The sequence below is a fragment of the Vulpes vulpes genome, chromosome 1 (assembly GCF_048418805.1).
Source record: "Vulpes vulpes isolate BD-2025 chromosome 1, VulVul3, whole genome shotgun sequence".
In the NCBI taxonomy this organism is placed as follows: Eukaryota; Metazoa; Chordata; class Mammalia; order Carnivora; family Canidae; genus Vulpes; species Vulpes vulpes.
The window spans coordinates 187163503-187182273 of record NC_132780.1 but is presented as its reverse complement, the minus strand read 5'-3'; the positions used below and the strand labels follow the sequence as shown (position 1 = coordinate 187182273).

At 53.5% G+C, this 18771-nt stretch overlaps 1 protein-coding gene across 1 annotated transcript in view; it reads left to right on the top strand.

Moving 5' to 3' along the window:
- The first annotated feature begins 1509 nt into the window (after positions 1–1509).
- The window catches only part of SIM1 (SIM bHLH transcription factor 1), a 72841-nt gene continuing 55579 nt past the window's right edge, over positions 1510–18771 (top strand). The window contains exons 1-8 of the mRNA XM_072738036.1: positions 1510–1864; positions 2581–3215; positions 12564–12646; positions 16040–16133; positions 16704–16808; positions 16944–17029; positions 17733–17932; positions 18154–18260. Of these exons, the coding sequence (XP_072594137.1) occupies positions 3041–3215; positions 12564–12646; positions 16040–16133; positions 16704–16808; positions 16944–17029; positions 17733–17932; positions 18154–18260 (850 nt within the window). The 5' untranslated portion in view covers positions 1510–1864; positions 2581–3040. The remainder of the gene's footprint in view (positions 1865–2580; positions 3216–12563; positions 12647–16039; positions 16134–16703; positions 16809–16943; positions 17030–17732; positions 17933–18153; positions 18261–18771) is intronic.

Genomic DNA, 18771 nt, shown 5'->3' with positions numbered 1-18771 from the left:
TTCCCATCCAGACTGTTCACCTCTTCTTGCCAGGTGTTTCCCAGATGTGCAAATACCCCCCCCCCCCCCCCAGAAAGCTCCCGTTGTCGTTCTGCGAGCTTACTGCCATCGGGCGGCAAGGAGGTGCCAGATGTCTGTATTTTTGAACAAACACTCTTAAAGTCGTCCCGAATATCAGGGAAATGGCACAGCCCCTCTTCATAGTCTACGTTTTCTCGGCGGCACTTATCACCACGAACGAGGGGAGGGGGGCAACTTCGCTGGTGCGCTTACTGTCTAGGAAACAACTGCCCCCAGGTGCACCTCCCGGAGAAGGATCGTGGTCACCAGCAGCACCAAAACACAAGCGGGGAATCACACTTGTAGGGGGTGATTCCAAGTAGTAGTGATTATTTCGGGGGGGGGGGGGGAGCCAGCTTCTTCCCCGTGGCTATCTGTTGTCTTTCCTCAGATGACAGAAAGAAAAAAAAAAGCGATCCAGATTAGAGGGTCTCTTAAATCTAATTTGTCAGCAATTGTACTTACAAGCGTTTGTTTAAGTGGGTCCTGTTGGGGGAAACCGTGAATGTTGTGAATGTATCCTTTTGTAAGGAATATCACGTTGGGTTTTTGTTTCCTGAAACAAAAGCCAACAACAGCAACAACAACAACAGACTTCACTCACGTTTAAGATAACGGATTGTTGGGAGATAGCCATCGATGCATCCACCAACCCCTCTGACTCTGTTTTGGGCAGAAATGTAACCTCTTTGCGCCTAGAGTCCCCTATCTGCTCCCCATAGGACAGCTCCACGGCTGCGCTTTCCACGGTGGACAAATCAGCCCCCAAACTCGAGCCATTTCGAAGAAGATTCTCCTCTTTGGGATTAATTTAAAGATAGATGTACATGCATATATATATTATATGCACATATACATGTATATGCATATACATATTACATACACATAGACATAGACATATATAATACACACACACACATATCTTCTCAGGCCATCAATCCAGGGTCGCTGCGGTTTCAGAGAAACGTGAAAGAGAAAGCGCAACAGCGGCCCCGCGCAAGCAGTGGGCCCCGCGACCTGCCCAGGGGAAGGGCGCGGCCGCCAGGTCGGCCTCGGGGCCACTCGCGCCCGCAGCCCGGGCGACTGCAGCCCCGGCCCCCGGCCCGACCTCTGAGGCCTCCGGCCGCCGGCCGAGGCTTTGGGACGCGAGGGGCGCGGCGGGGCCAGCGCCCGGGACGGAGTGCACGGCCCCCCGGCCGCAGGGAGAGCGGGGAGCGAGGCCCCGCACATCACCCGCGAGGCCCGCGAGGCCCGCGAGGCCCGCAGCGGCGGCGACCCGGGGGCCGGGGGCGGGTCCGGAGCGCTGCAGCCACGCGGGTAGCCCAGCCGCGAGCCTGGAGCGCAGGGGGCGGGGCGGGGCGTGCTCGCGTCACTCAGCCCGGCCGGCCAATGAGCGCCTCTCCCCGGGGCGCGCCGAGCCAATCGGAGGCGAGGAAGCGTGTGAGTGGCATTAAGGGAGGGCGGGAGAGAGGGAGCCCGGGAGTGAAGTTGAAGCTAAACCCCGTGAGCTATAAAGAAGTTACAGGGGGGCGTTTTCGGCTTCCAATTAGGCATAATACTGGCTTCGTAGCAACTACCGAGGAGGAGGACTCTAAAACCACCTCACCCGTCCCAGAGCCTGCACCCCCCTCCTTCTTGCACGCACCCCTCCCCCAATTCATGACCGAGGAGAGAAAAGGGAGCCGGGGCGCGCTCTGCTCCTCTCTGCCGGGGGCAGCCGAGAGCCGGCGGAGTTGGAGGGTAGGCATGCGGGCAGTTAGGGGGCGGGCGCCTCCGCAGCCGGTGCCGCCAGCGCAGACGCAAGGTAGGTGCAGCGGGAGACACCTTGCGCCCGCCCAGAGGCGCCCGCAGCTCTGCGGCGGAGGGGGGAGGCCGGGACGCCTCCCACCGCCCCCCTGCCCGGGCCCGCGAGGGGCTGTCGCGGAGGTGCCACCTGTTAACCTGGCGCAGCCGTGCCCCGCGCGCTGCACCCCCCCCCCCCCCCCCCCGCGCTGGGCAGGGAGGGCCCTGGGTCGCCTCGGCAGTCCCGAGGGACTTGATGTGTAAGTGCCACTTTCCGAGGAATCCCTGAGACCCAAGTCAGAGAGGCAGCCAAATTCCAGATCGGCCCAAGTTGGGGGGCGGGGGGGCCGAAAGGAGGCCTCGGCGGTGCGGAGGAATTCTGATTTGCGGAAACCTGCTTTGCTGGGAGGGCACGGGGACCGGCGACTGAGGGTCTTCTAAGGGTCTCCGAAAATATGCATTTGGTGATTTGGGGCAACTTCCCAGGGGGCTGGAGAATGCAGCTGGCACGGATGAGGGAACGCTTGCATTATTTGCAGGGCGCCCAGTCTCTCGCCGCTGATTCCTCCAAATCTTAAAAAGCAAGCAAGCAAGCAAACCAAAACACGGAGCCCGCCCGGAGAGGCGCGCTGGGGCGAGCGGAGGCCCTGGATTCCGGCCGCTTCTCGGAATTCGGGGAGTGCGTGAGTGCTCGAGGACCTGCAGATCTCTGACGCTCTGATGCTGTTGTCTTCACAGGGGCCTGAGAGTGGTCCGTGGTCCCGCGTTCCCGTTCTTCCCAGAGGGGCTCCGAGTCGCCTCCTGCGCCGCGGGACCGAAGAGCAAACGTCGGGGATTATTATTATGTCGATTTTCTGGGGACCGGGGTTTGCGGCGCCGAGCAGAAGAAAAGGCTGGTTCCTGAGGGGTCCCGCCGGCATTTGATACCCAGAGACTCCTAGGATTGTCCAGATTGCCGTGGATCAGCAACTTTCGTACACTCCCGTCCCGTGTCTTTAAAGAAAATCATTTTCTGTTCGCTGCCTTGGTCTTTCACTGACATCAGTACAGTGAAGCAAAAAGACTTCCATCTCTTCATTCAAAGTAATGCTTTCTGTTTTTTTTTTTGCCAAATATGATCTCTAATTGAAAGTTTATTTTTGCTTTTGGATGAATCTGTGGAGCTTATGTTGTAAGAAGAAAGGGAGAAAGAGACACCATGAAAGAGAAGTCCAAAAATGCTGCCCGGACTAGGAGGGAGAAGGAAAACAGTGAATTTTATGAACTGGCTAAATTACTGCCTTTGCCCTCCGCTATCACCTCGCAGCTGGACAAAGCATCCATAATCAGACTCACGACCAGCTATCTCAAAATGAGAGTAGTGTTTCCAGAAGGTAAGTGACTTTGCCCAGATGGAATTTCAAAGGCAGAAGGGGTAGAGGTTTGCTGCACAGAGAAGTACATTCACACTTACATGCATACATACTCTCTGCAAAGGGATGTTTAGCATGGCTGCTTGACCAGGGCCCTCTCTGAACTTAGAATTCCTCTTGCCTTTTTGTGGCCCTTTCTACTTCCCCGTTAATACTTTCTCTCCAGCCCATCGGATATGTTTGGTTGGGAAGCAGCCCAACAGTGCTTTTGTCAACACTTCAGATACTGAGCCCGATTGAAAGTACAAGTAATCCAAACATGACTTTCTTTTTTTTTTTTTTTATTCCTCTTGTTAGAATTGCATCTAACAGCGAGCAGGAACATTGCCAAATCCTTGTATTTTTTGCTACATATAGATAGACCTACGAACATGGAGCTAGCTAAGCCAGATAATGATTTCTCTCTAAGTTTATAATTCTGCAGAAGAGAAGCAGGCATATTTATGAACAAATTTGTTCTGGATTTACCCAGTCTCTTGATTACTTATAGCAAACGTATTCTGAGTTTTTGAGACATTCGCAGATTCACAGATTCTGAAACTAACTCTGGGGCTTGGTAATTTGCAACTCTGAGCTTGATATTATCTCTGAGATAACAGGCTAGGACCCAAATACATAAGGTTGAATCAAGAAGACTAGCCCGCGTAGGTGGCAGGTTGGCAAATGTATCCTGGGAAAATCATTTTATAAGGCCTAGAAGGGAGAAGAGCTGAGCTGGTCATGATTTAAAACATGTATTTAGTTCATCAAGATTCACTGTGTGAGGACAGAGCAGCCTTCAAAGAACAGTCCTGTATAAAATCATTTATACTCTGTAGGAAAAGGATACTTCTCTCTTCCGTCTCCCCATCGTTTTCTTTACCCACATTCAAATAATATGAACAGATTTTTAAAAATATTTTAGATATGTGTTTGCTAGAGGAGATTGGGAAATATAAAGGAGAGGATACTAAACAAACACAAAATTCCAAGAGAAAGAACTCTGTTTATTTACAAACCAGAATGTCTTATTTGACCTGCAGGGGTTTATGTTATTGTTGATTTTGGGTGTTTGGGGTCTGTTGTTTTCTTTTAAGGTAATAGGGGGAAGGAAATAGCCATTATTGGGCTTGGAGTTTCACTTTGTTTGATCTTGACTAGAAGTCATTATCTAAATCAAAATCTTGCAAAACTTGCCGCCAAATTAGTCAGGGGTACTAAAGGAAAACTTGCAAATTATAGTTCAGTTTTACCCCAGAACTACAGGTAGTGCTATAGTTGTTTTGTCTTAAAGCAGTTCCTTGAACAATCTCAACTGCCCCTGGAAGCCGCAGGAGGAGAGGAATCAAAACCTAAAGTTCCTGAAAAGTTAAAGAAAAAGAAAAGTGAGGGGTGGGGGGAGAGTGGGGATTATATATTAAAAACCATATTTCCCATTCAAACTGTGCTGAGAATTGCTAGTGGGAAAAGTACTATTACGCTACTCTGCCTTCTGTTTAAAAAAAAGAGAGAGAGAGAGAGAGAGAGAGAGGGAGATCTCGTTGTCTTTTATACTGTCAGCGCCTACTTTATAAAAATAAAGCTATTGCGAGCTGGGCTGGCCGCGCTGTTCCTAACAGGATTATTAGCGGTGATTTGTCAGCCCCTGCGGTCTCAGTGGGCTCCCTTTCTGCGTGATTTCTAGCGGGTCTCGTCAATTATCGGTGCCGATGTCGCTCGCTGTTTGATCAGAAGAAGCATATGGTGCTGCTTGTGGGGCTGCGAGTAATCGCGGGAGGGAAAGAATAGGGGATCGGCGTCCCCGGGCGGGCCCGGAAAGCGGGGTGGGGGCGCCCGGGGAGTCGCCGGCCCGGGGGGCTGCGGGCTGGGTTTGGCTGTTCGGGGTTGGGGTTCTAAGAGAGCAAGCTTGCTTGTTTGAGTAAGTGCTAACTCCACAAATTAGAAATCGCGTGATAAATAGGAGGGACAGAAAGTAAACTCCTAGCCAACTTCTCATCTTCAAAGGGCGCTGGCGAAGACTGGCCCTGGGGTCCCCCCGGTGGCTACTGTACCCGCGACTGTGCTTTCCGCGGCCCCCTTCACCTGCCTCCGGAGCCCCGGGCCCCTCCCTCTTCCCCCGTCTCCTGTGGACTGGTGTGAGTTTATGGGGAGGAGGGGATGGGCGATGTGTGAACTCTGGGCACATCATTTATTTCTCCAGCTACTGTTGAGCTCATAACTCACCCGCAGTCTCCACCCGGTGAGTTAGACGGGGTCATCCCAACAGCTGGCTCCTAGGGATGAGGTTTTAGTTTTGAGGATGCATTAGCTTCCAAAAATTCCAAAAGCCAGACACCGCCCTTTAAAATATTAAACAATAACAACAACAACAGCAACAACAAGACACACGCAACCCAACATCTTTCAAAGGGGTGAATCACAAACGGCAAAACCAGGCGTAGCCTGCAGAGGGTGCCAAATTTGGGTTCAGCCGTGGACTGAAGGCCTGCGGGAGACAAGACCGGTCCGTGGCTGAGGGGGAAACTGGGCACTTTACGTGGACGTATAATGTTTTTTAGTGATGAGAAGTGGAAAGAATATGAAAGCGTGGTTCATCTTTACACCTATCTTGATGCCATTCTGGCACATAGTAGGCCTTAGATTTTGTTCTAAGGATGGAGTAAAGTTAACTATTTGATCATGGTAAGCATTCTGTCCCACATAACATACGGATTTTGCAAGGTATATAATCTAAAACAATTATAAAGCTGGTAACATCTTAGTTATAGGCACAACAATGACTATAATACTCCACTGTTTTGCCTCAGATTACATTTCATCTACAATACCCAGGTAATAGCAAAAGGCTTAAATCAACAAACAGAAATCTTCCCATACTTACATTTGAAAATTTTTTTTAAAAAAAATTCTTAAAATATAGCTAATTCCCCATCACTAAATATAGGTCCCCCCCCCGCCACCACCACCATCCCAGGTTCTTGATAGACTCCTTGTCTGGGGCCAAACTTCAGTTTTTACTTATTTGAGTGCGTAAAATTGAACTGTTGAAAGAAAAATGAGAGAGAGAGAACACAGGAACGGGATATGAGTGCTTAGAATAATCAAGAATAAAGCATTAGATCGGAGACTTCATATTTTTTAAAAAATGCAGGGAAGATTACTGTGAAATCACTGAAACTGCATATTTCCCATTGGCAGCATATTCCATTCTAAAAGAGCCTTGCAAAGAAAAAACTTGAGAAATGTGTAAGTCTTTGGTGTTATCAAAGCAAGAAAGGCGGGACAAAAAAAGAGACATGGTGTGACTTTGTGTGCAAAATAGGACAAATTCAACTAAAAAGAAATATATATATATATATATATATATATATATATATATATATATTTGTTATCCAGATATAATACAGTTTTGGCTGGGGGCGTAGTGGCTTGCTGCCTTTGAAAAGACCAGACATGTTTTCAAATCTATAGCCATTCAGAATCTTGGTAACATCACACCACCATTTCATTGTCAAGATGTCTTGGGAAAATAAAAATAATCACAGAATTGAAATTAGTAACCGTGCAGGAAAGGGAGTCTCTACAAAAGGCTGGAAGGACAAGGATGATTAAACAAACCTCCACAGACCCTTTCTATAATATTCACCTCAAGATTGAAATCCTTAATCGCCTTATATTTTTTAGAGGCTGAGAACTGAAAGAGAAAAAGAGGCCCCATTTCCCACGTGGATGGGTGATTTAAAGCTGTTTTTCTTGCTGCTGGGGGAAATGATGGAGCGTTAAGTTTCCGTGTTTATTTTCTTACAGAAGTTTTTCTCATTTAAAAGCCTTTAAGCCCAGTTTATACTCCACGCTGGTTTTCTCTGTTTAATTCCAGTTTTGATGTTGACTTAAAACGTAGAGTGCAGAACTAAACTCCGAAGAGAACGTTTGCAAGGCAGATTTATGTGCTAGAAATTGTAGATCATACCAGTGAAGAAAATACTTTTTTTTTTCTTTAAAGGGAGCGGTCACTAATCAAAACAATAACAGCAAAGCAGAGTGTTATAAGCTACAGCGAGATGCTTTTAAGCAGGGTGCAATCATACACCTGAAGCTAAAATCAGGCTCCATTTCCAGAGGACAAATGTGATTTCTAGGGGAGTTATTTTTCAATCCTGGGGAAATCCTTGCAGTTGGGAGCTTTTGCAGCCACAAATATGAACACAATTCGAACCGGTACATTCTGGCTGCATTTCTCTACGTCGGCCCAGGTATTTCTCAAGAGAATGAGGTTTAGACCCATCACCTAATGATGTTAACTGTCCAACCACTGCCGGTCTCTGATTCATGGAATTTTACATTTTGAGCGGGGGAGGAGAACCCTTACGCATTTAGCAAGGGGCCTGCTGCTTGGAAAGTAGGAGAACAGCGTCGGAGAAGCGCCGAGCAAACTTTCTGCAGGTTGTCCCATCCGCGGGGCGGGTCCCGCGCAGAGTCGCGCCACCTCGGTGGCTCGGACCAGACCCGAGACAGCGACCCTGCAGAAGCTTCTACGCGCCCCTGGTAGCAGCGAAGCACGCAGCTGGGACGAGCACGTACGCCGCTGCCTAGGCCAGCCGAGGGTGCCCAGCTCCAGTCTCCTCGCGGGCCAGACCAGGTCTCCGACCTCCAGGGTTCGAGGACGTCCCAGAGCGCAGAGGTCCGCCGTTTGCGCTGCCCGGGCCGCTGTCCCAAGGACTGGCGGTTGCGTAACCTGCAGCCGGGATCCCGCGCGCCAGCGGACCGCGGTGCCCCGCTCGGGTCCCCGCAGCCAAACGGAACCCAGGCGGGATACGGGGGACCCGCCCGGCAGCCCCGTCCGGCGACCCGCGCCCGCCTGCGGGGCGAGGGCCTTGCCCCTCCCCGCCCCCTTTTGAAGACCCGGAGCCCTGGGGCGACACCACTTGACCTTTTCCAGCGTCACGCAGGCACTGGTGTCAACCCCGCGTGCATTTCCGTCCCATAATTTAGTTGGGACCGGGCCGAAACCCGCCTGTGCTTCGTCTCTGCAGCTCGCGACGGACTGACGGACTGACGGACTGACGCCGACAGCGGGCTGGGCTGGCCTGCTCCATCCAGACCTGGGGGCTCCGGCCTCGGGGCCAGAGCAGCGCGAGGGTTCAGAGACGACCAATGCTGTGACCCTCAGTCTCCACCCCAGATTCACAACTAACGGTAGTGGCTCCCCCCGGGCGCGGCCAGGGGTCTCAGGGGGCGCGCTGGGGACAGCAGGCACGCACGGCCACTGCGGAGTGCCAACCCTCGGGGGGACTGCAGGACACACACTGGGGACAAAGCCCGGCTCCGCGGGGCCCTCGTGGCCCTCAGGAGGTCGGCCACACCAGCCAGGTGACCGGTGGGAGAGGACCTGGAGCTGGGGCGGCCACGGTCCTGAAGGCTGGGGTGGGTACACCTGGGCTCGGGAAGCAGCCTTCCACCCAGTGACCGCCAGGCGCCCTGTCTTGTCCAGGGGTGCCCAATCTCCTTCCCTCCCTTCCCCCAGGAAGCTCGGCTTCTAAGGCCCCCCCCCCCCCAGCCCTAGGTTGCTGGTCTCAGGTGGTGGAGGGAGGTTTGGACAGCATGTCCTCTGCGAGGACCCGCAGGCCTTGGATGAAAACCCAGGTGGCTGAGACAAGTCCCTCCCCGTGGGGCCCCGGGCCGAAGTTAGGAGCACGGTGGTGGAGGGCTCTTCCCATCTCAGTCACCAAGTCATGATCAAATCCAGGGACAGCTCTTCCAGTCCCCTTCCCCCTCCCAAACTGCCTTAAAAGGTATATGTCGCGATCTGTCAGTCAGAGGGAGCTTTCTGAGACCTGCTGCAAGGAGGACACATTTCTATTGAGATACAGTTTATTTATTAAAGAGAAGGGAGAAGGAACAGTAGAACAAGCTCTTCTCTTCCTCCTCTTCCTGTCTGAGTGAAGGAGGCGCATGATGCCAGGGCTGTAATCTATATTTTGTCAAGGGTATGAAATTCATTCCGAAGGAAAAGCTCGATCAATTTATTTTTGCTGCTTGTAATAACACAGCTGGATGATGCTTTGAGCTCACGCTAGACTGGGGCTCATCATTCATTCGCCAAGAACGGGCCTAAATTGTGCCTGTGGGATTAGGTCAATTTTAGTGGATCTACTTCGCCTCATTTGGTTACTAATTGGTTTCTTGTTTTATAAATCGAAATCTCATTTTCAGGAAATTACAAAACCCGTGCAGTCAGTCCATTGAGGTAATCCTTGGGTCAGGGGGTATTTAAATGGAAATGGCTCAACCGCGCTCTGAGGGTAAGAGTGAAACTTCGCCCGGGGTTTTCACATGAAATGTGAGCTAGCCCTTTAGATCCATAATAGATACATCCCTTCTAATACTACTTATGTAAATATGATAAACCAGACTTTAAGGGAAGAGGGGGGCGGGGAGAAGCAAAAATTTATCTGCTAAGGTTAATGTGGCATATCTTGGAAATCTTCCAAAATAGATTATGTTTTCCTTTGTCTTCGGCCACTTTAGCTGGGGAAAATCCTTTTGTCTAAAACCCGATTTAGTTATCGCCTCCCTCGCAGAGCTCCTTTTCTCCTTTGCAAAACCCCGTTCCCTCGGCCTCACCGAATTACAAGAGAATCTTTAGATCTTGTTCCCACTGTAATCCTGCCGCAAAGGGAGCTGGTTTCCTCCTCATTTTAAACAGACAATCAAAGGATTTGTGAATTTTCTGCGGTAGGTCAAGTGCAGAAACGAAATCTCAGCTTACCCCCCTCGCCCACTGAAATTGGGTGCCGGAGCGCCTCGCGGCCGGCAGGAGGTGAGGGGGTCCGGGGAGAGGGGGTCCCTGGCCCGCTCCAGGAGTTTTCGGGAGGCAGGGCCCTTGACCCGGGGCTTCAGAAGGTGTCCTGGGAAGGCTGCAGGGCGAGCTCAGCCCTAGGATGAGGTCAGGAAAGCCTGGCAGGTGGATAGACCAGGGCAGCCAGTCCCCTATAAAACATTAACCCAGCCAAAACCGTGTGACGGAGATTTCAGCCTCGAACAGAGAGGAGGCAATGCTCCGTGAAAGCAAAAGGGTCCTTAAAAGGTGTGGGGGTAGGGGCAGGAGAGGGCCAGGGAGGCCCTTGTTAACCTGCGCCGGGCTGGCTGCTTATTAACCTGCGGGGAAGTCTTGTTTTGCCCTCGTAGGCGCATAACTAATGAGGCCGCAACCCGAGACCACAGACTGCAGAGGCTGGCGCTGGGGTTCGGAACCGGTACTTAACCCCGAGCCCAGCTCGGGGATTTTCAAATGATTCGGGTCGGGAGGCCGTCCCCGGGCTGTTTCCAGCCGATTGGGGAGAACGTCGTAAGTTTAGAATGAAGACGTTCGTTGGCCCCAGGCGCGGGCTTCGCACCCTTCGGGACAAGGCTCCGGACGCGGGGAGGCCGCGGCCCGCTCCCCGCGCGCCCCGGGGCCCCGACCCTTCTCCCCAGCGCAGCTCCGCGCTTTCGGGCCCCGCCTGGGCCCCGGCGTCCGCCCGCCCGCGCCACCCCGCGGCCCCGCCCGGGCTCTCCCAGCAGGAGCCCTTCCCCTTTCTCCAGTTTGGCACCCCCCCCCCCGCCCCACCGATCCCCCCTCCCCCGGCACCTCCGGGTGGGTGCGTGCGAGCAGCGATGAGAAAATGACCGCGTGGCGCGGGAAGGCAGGGGGGATATTTGGCGGAGCCCCGTGGAGCGAGGCGAAGGTGACACGGCGGAGGGGGGTGCGCAGGTGGCTGGGGCGGAGGCCCCCCTCCGCAGCGCAGGAGGACCCAGGCGGCCGGGCCGCCGAGTCACTCCGGGGAGGGAGACCGGGGCGGGCTCAAGAGGCAGGAGGGATTGACTAGAAGCGAGGGAGGGAGAGGAGTCCGGCCGCGGGCGGGGAGCATCAGTGTTTGCAGAGCGGTGGGGAAATCGTTAGATTTATTTAGATGTGCAAACACCCAGAAAGACCCGATTTGAGCTTAAGGGGCGCTCATGGTTACTCGTTACCAGGGTTTTGATCGCTTGCTTAGGAAGCAGCTCCTGGCCAACACATTTTTAAGAGTCCAACTCCGTGTTTTCTTCGGAAAGACCCGCCCTCACCCCCATATTACAATGCGAGTGTGTTTGTCATTGTGTACTTCACAGTGATTTGTACTTTAATGCAGTAAATCAGTAAGTCACCCCCCCCCCTTTTTGTCATGTTAAACCTTGTTTATTGGGGTAAGAATAAAAGAGTTTAACTCCCCAGTCACATTAATTTCAGCAGCAACATTGTTTAAAACTATCACCTGTAAAGAGTGGTAGGTAGTTTAACCTCTGTGTCCTCAAGTTTCCTCTGCCTTATTGTTTTCGTGTTTTCTCTCTGCAAACAGGTACTATAGCAGACTCCATGTTAATTTTTTTTTCCCAATCAGCCACAGGCATCCAGAGAATTTTATTTTTTTTAGGCATCACCGGGGAAATGATTTCTGGTAAAGCCTGGAAAGATCCTAACGTGGTAGCATCTAGAAGAGGAAGGGGGGGGGCTGTCTTTGTTAATAGATGATACCTAGAAAGTGGAAAAATTGAATGATTGTCTATATCCAATAGGGAACGGAAATATTGTTAAGATGGTATTAGCACTGGAAAGAAACTTCAAAACAAGTGTATACTTTTCTTCTTCTTTTTTTTTTTTTTTTTTTTTTTTTTGAGAGGCAAGGTTAGGATGTGTAAGTCCAGATCTGGCGCCGGGTGGGATGGGGGGGCGGGGAAACAGAGGGAGAAGGATTGCTCAGGGACGGTGGTGCTGGAAGCAGCTGCAAAGCAAACGGGTTGAAGTCTGAGGCCTAAGGGTGGGGGAACGGCTGGAGAGCCCGGCAGCCAATGAGAAAGCCCATCCGGGACCAGCCGGACCGGCTCGCAGCCTCGGGATTCTCCGGGGCAGTCACTGGAGGGATGGACGTCCTCGGCCTCCGGATAAGGCCGGCGATGAAACTTTGGGAGAGAAACAGCGTCCCTCACCCCGCTGAGCACGCTGGTTACCGCTGGGGCTCGGCGTGGGTCCCTCGGGGCAAAGGCGGTCCTCGAATTGGGCCCCTCGGGGCAGCGCCAGGAGGGCGCGCAGCGGGGGCCCGGCCCTCCCCGCGGAGCGGGTCGGGGAGCGCAGTCCGACCGCTCCCCGCGCGCGGTCCCCGGCCAGTGGAGAGGGCGGGGAAGGGGCCCGGTGCCTGCGAACCCCCACGGCACCCCCCCCCCGCGTGCGCGGGCCTGGGCGGTGATGGGGCCGAACCCCGAGCCAGGTCGGAGCGCCACCCCGCGCTGACGGGTGTCTCTGTGTCTCCCCAGGGCTCGGCGAGGCGTGGGGCCACTCGAGTCGCACCAGCCCCTTGGACAACGTGGGCAGAGAACTGGGCTCGCACCTGCTCCAGGTACCGCGCGGCAGCACGTGTGCTTCGAGGGCTCGGGCCCGAAGCCTTGTAGGGCAATGGGCTCGGGCCGGGCCGGGACGTGGCCCTTCCCGCAGCCCCTGCGGCTCCTCGGAGATTCAAACGCTGAGCTCTTCACCTCGTTGGGTGCGGACGGCGCCCCTCGAGGCGGAGAGGGAGGCAAGGTGACCCTGGGCACGTCGGTTTAGAAGGGGGTCCCGCAAGGCCCCACATCAGGCTGGCTGAACCCAGGGCGGGGGCCGTGGGCACCTTTCAGCGGAGAGCGCGCCGGCTGGGCCTCAAAACCGCCAGGAAGGAAGGATTTCCGCAGGGATACCGGGGATCTGGTGATGGCCTTGTGGTGTCGGAGACAGACCCCGGTAGAAATGCCCATCAGGGCTCTAAGCCCGCCCGGTCCAGATCCAGCTGCGCCCGCAGCTCCCTTGGTCTCCTCCCTGCAGTTCGCGGGGTTCCCCCCTCTTTCTCCGGGAGCCCTCACCCCAGGCCAGCCCACCCCGCGTGCAGACCCTCCCTACACACATGCAGCTCCCCAGGTAATGAGTTTACCCAATGTGGAGGCGCCCATTACCGCCTTGTTTGCAGTGTACACCGTTTTAAATTGCCCGTTGCCCGCTTAAGTCGCATAGCAAATATTTAAAATAGCAAAACTCCCGGTGGCATTTTTAGGCTTGACACTTGTCTCCCACCCTCCACCCCTTATTATTATTATTACCCATGTCCACCGCCAGCCCCTCTTATGGAAGCCTCAAACCTCCCTAGCGTGGTGGGAATCTGAGCTGGTTCATCGCCTGCGCCAGGCAGGACCAGCATCTCTTGGCAGGAGTGCTGTGGCTTTACCTGTCCCACAGCTCCCCTGTCCCTCCCTCCCTCCAGGAGGCCAAAGAGATTCTAGTGTCACAGAGCAAAGAAAGGCCTGTGCAAGCATTCCCTCGCAGGCCTGGCCTCCACATCTCTGAATTTAAATAGAAAGGCCTGGTCCCTCTCCTTTCGCAGAGACCCTTTCATCAGTTGTCTCTCAACAATGCCCTCCCCACCCCACCTCCAGTCTTTCCATGCTCCCCACTAATTTTCCTCATCAATTTAGAAAAGAGATCAAAAGCCAAACAATCCTTCACTCCTAGTTCCTGCCCAATCTTTTCCCTCTTCTTCATCCCAAACTTCTGGAAGAACTTAATTACCCTCGCAATTTCCATCACTCACCCTGCTGCCCTAACTTCCACAGCCCTCCCTGCGGTCTGGCATCTCTCCTAACTGTTGTGCTCTGTACAGGCTCCACCACATTTTGATATACAGCATCAAGATGCTCATCTCTTGTCCTACCTGACTTTGTCCATTCCACAAATATAGGAGGACCAGCTGTGTGCCAGACAGAAAGTCCTGCCCACATGGAGTTTACATTCTAAGGAGAGCAGCCTTGCAAACCCACACAGGTGCATTACATAGTATAATAGGAGGTGTAGGTGCTATGGAGAAAAATAGGAAGGGGAGGGTGGAGGGGGGGGCTGTGTTTGAGTAGTGCCACTTAAAATGAGGACACTGCAGAGGACCTCCCTGAGAAGGTGACAGTTGGGCAATTACCTGACAGACGTGGCACTCACCCTCTCCCTGCAGTTTCTAAAGTAGCACAACTTCCTGGATTCTTCTCCCTCTCTACTTGCTCCTCTGGTCCCCCCACTGCTGTCTGGCTATAAATGCTGGCATTTCTCCACAGTTCCACCTCTCTCTCTCTCTCCTCTCAGAGCTTCAGGGCCTCACGGGTGATCTCAGCCAACACCATCACTTCTTTCCCACATTTGCATGACTCCAGCTGGTTTCTTTAGTCTAGACACCCTTCTGGAGCTCCAGACCTTTTTTTTTTTTCTTTTTTACTACCAACTGGAAATCTGCATAAACCTAAAGTTTAGCATCTCCAAGACAAGAATTTATTACATCCCTCCTCCGGACTTCCACTCATACCAGAACTCACCATGCTTCCTTAAATTTTCAATCTTGGCTCATGGTGTTTCCCTCGATTCAATGAACTTGAAGTCACTCTCAGCTTCTCTCTTTCTGCGGCTGTAAACTCCACAGTTATGATCGTCTTTGACTTAAACTCTCCCTCTTCCTCACTACCCAAGTTTAGGCTCAACCATCTCTGATCTCTTCATCCCCACTTTTTCTTCCTGTAAGTCATTGTCCACATCCTGCTATTAAAAAACAAAATGAAACACACATGCAGGCACACATACACCTAAGCCTGTGATTTCCCTGCTTAGAAACTGTTGCAAACCTGATGCCTACAGGAGCATCTCTGAATTCCTCAGACTGACACCTCAAACTCTCCAAAAACCCAGCACTGCTGTACTTTCTTGGCCCATCTCTGGCACACCAAGTCCACTATGACTGAATGCACCAGAACTACCTTCTCCCAGTCCCTGCCTTTGTCATCGTCATTCCTTCTGCCTAGGATACCCTTCCTCCCATCTCTCGTTCAAGCTTCCTCTCCAAGGCTCTGCTCAAACAGTTCCCATGAGGCCTCTCTGAGTACCACCCCCCCACCTCTGGCCGTTCAGCCTCTGGGCCCCCACAGCACTATTTATCTGTGCACATTATATCTGTCTTTAGCCAGTCACTGCTGCTGGACTTGCAGCAACTTGAGAGCAGGATCTGACTCATCCTTATGTCTCCACTGCCTGGACTGAAGCCTCATTCACAGAGATAAAGGGATAGTGAAAGTCTAAGACTTTCTTTCATGGAGAGCCTGTCAATTTGATGCATTGATGTAAACATACTTATGTACACACTATACAACTGCTCTATGGACTTGCTGCCTCGAAAACCTCTCATTTCCTAAACCCCCTCTCCTAGATTCTTTCTGGAGCTATACTGGCCAGCTGCCTTCTGTCTACAAACATTTCAGACTACCAGGCCTTCCTAATGGCTCTGTGTCCATTTCCCAAGCCCTGCTGGTACTCATTCCATTATAAGATGCTGCCACCACGGAGTCCTCCTAAGACTGATACAGGAAAGCTTTCCTTCTTTCGGTGACCATCACCTACCACCTCATCACAGGCTGTGATCCCCTGCCCCCCCATATATGTGTGTGTATGCTATAGATATGTCTGTATTGTCCATTTTAGTGGATCTGAGTCTTGGAGGGCAAAGCTACTTCCTCTGGGCCTCTCCCAGTGTGCTGCATGTCTCAGATGCTAACATAGTGGAATGAACAAAAGAAGGACTCTGGTGGCAGGTTTCCTATGGCCTATTTCCTGTCAGCCTCTCTCTACCCCATCTGTCTGCTCTTCTGGCTAAACACCTCTAACTTCTGCCCCCCCAACCCAGTTTCTCCCCATAGCCCAGAGGGCTCTCCATTCAACCCTGTTTCTATCTCCCTAGACCCTGGACGGCTTCATCTTTGTGGTGGCCCCGGATGGGAAGATCATGTACATCTCAGAGACAGCCTCAGTCCACCTGGGTCTTTCTCAGGTAGGTGAGTGGTCCACACCTCCAGCCATTCAGTGTTTACACCCAGAGCTGGAGGCCCGCGGTAAGGGTGGGGGTGCTTTCCCAGTGCTCTTTTATGTGCACTTCTGGGACTGGAAACATCTCAGTTGGCAGAGCTGCATTTTCCTTTTCCTCTGCTTCCCTTATCCTTACCCCTTATCCTACCTTTCAGAGTCCCTACCACTAGTCAAACACCATGGGCAGGGGGTCCTTACTAATGTCTGATATTTTTACCCAAACATCGCCAGGGAACTTCTACTGCGACTACTACTGTAATTACAATAATAAATAAATAAATAAATAAATAAATAAATAAATTTATAATATAAAAATAAACAATTTTATTATTATTATATCCTTTCATAGCTGAGGAAGCTGAGGCTTAGATAGATTGCAATAGGTAGCCAGCAGCAGAACTGGAATTAAAAACGCAGGACTGACCCTACAGTTCTGGCTCCTGTCCTCGCAGTCCCGTAGACACCCTGGTCCAGTCTTGCAGCCCTGCGGGGGCACCCCACCACCTCGGAGAAGGTGATAGCCCCCTCTTTACAGGTAGAGCTGACTGGGAACAGCATTTATGAATACATCCACCCGGCCGACCACGACGAGATGACGGCGGTGCTCACGGCCCACCAGCCCTACCACTCTCACTTCGTCCAGGGTAAGCAGATGCGGGCCTGCGACACTTGGGTCCACCTCCGCTCGCTTGTGGCTCTTCCCCAGTAGCCAAGGCAGGGACCGGGTCGCCGCACCGCCCGTCTCACGCCCTGCGCCTCCCTCCGCTCCTCTCTCCCAGAGTATGAGATCGAGCGCTCCTTCTTCCTGAGGATGAAGTGCGTCTTGGCCAAGAGGAACGCGGGCCTCACCTGCGGTGGCTACAAGGTGCGTGGCTGAGAGGGACCACCCGAGCCAGCCGCGTAGGGGTAAAGGCAGCACAGGCGGAGCGTGCGGCGCGGGAGGGGCCAGTCCGCGTCCCCAGCGCCCCCAGGGCAGCTCCCGCGCCCCCGCCGCACGCGTCCAAGCGCGTCTGCCCGGAGCACCTCCAGAGTGGCTGAGCCTTGTGAACACTTGGGGACCACCGAGTTGTAAGACTCAGTTTCCCTGGGGCCGGTTACTCATAATGCACCTTAGTTAGGGGCGTGTAAAGCGTCTGAAAAGTTCGGTCATTCTGGTGGATGCTAGAGCTGACCCACAGCGTCAGATTCCGACACCCCCCCCCCCCCCCCGCCCACCACCAAGGGGTGAGCCAACCAGAGCTTTAGTTGGAATCCATGGTTCTCTTGTTTCAGGAGATGAAACATGATTAGAATGCAGGTTCCAGGGCCCCACTGCCCGATTTTGAGGAGTTAGGGTTGGCCAGGTGTTGCCCGGCCTCTGTCTTTTCACAAGTTCCCAGGTGAGCTCGGTACAGCCAATCCCTTGACACGCGGGAACGCCGATCACTTTGGACAGCTCAGTGCGGGGCGCGGCGCACCCAGCCTTTGGTGGCTCGGGAGAGTCTCAAAAATGTTTCAGTCCCTTACCCACCTCCCCGGGGATGTTTCCTGGCTGTGGCTGAGTCTCCCCCCTTCACTCTCCACTGCAGGTTATTCACTGCAGCGGCTACCTGAAGATCCGCCAGTATAGCCTGGACATGTCCCCCTTCGATGGCTGCTACCAGAACGTGGGCCTGGTGGCGGTGGGCCACTCGCTGCCTCCCAGCGCCGTCACGGAGATCAAGCTGCACAGCAACATGTTCATGTTCCGCGCCAGCCTGGACATGAAGCTCATCTTCCTGGACTCCAGGTGGGTGGCCCCGGGCGGAAAAGGGATCACCCTAGCGGGAGGACAGCCCTGCTCAGTGACCCGGGGCTCTTCCTCTACCGCCTGAGCCCATTTTGCAGATGAGGCGACTCACGGGGCCCTGCGAAGCGCGGGGAGGGCGCCCAGGGGTGCGATGGGTGTCTGGGGTGGGGGGCAGGCATCCCCCTACCCTGAGCTCACGGCGTGAGGATTGCCCCCCGCAGAGTGGCGGAGCTGACGGGGTACGAACCTCAGGACCTAATTGAGAAGACCCTGTACCACCACGTGCACGGCTGCGACACCTTCCACCTGCGCTGCGCCCACCACCTGCGTAAGGCGCCGCTCCTCCCGGCACCGGACTACCCCGCGCGTCCCGGGGAGGGGGGAGGGCGTGATTTAAGTCCACAGGAAGCGGATGGGTGGAGCTCTGGTCCCCCGGTGGTGGTGCGAGGCCCTGGTGAGCCGCTGCTCCCACCTGAGCCCCACTTTGTTTCTCTAATACCCGCCGCGGAGAGTTTCTGGGTTTCTGAATTCCCCCAGGTGGGGTTTTATGCTTCCCTCTCCCGCCCCCTGCAAACCTCACTGAAGAAAAGATTAAAAACTGAGGCTAGGTCACTTGGCTCACGTGCACTAACCTGCTTGGCTTTCGATAGGACTTTGCTTTGAACTGAATCTGCAGGAAAAGAGACCATGAGCCTGGCAGTTCAGCCGCCCAGACCCTCCCCTCCCCAGTTAGAAAACTGAATGGGGGGGAGACCCCCAATTTTAAGTGTCCCTCACCCCTTTGCCAGTCTCGAGGGACTGGAGGACTCGATGCAAAAATAACAGGACAATCCATTCGT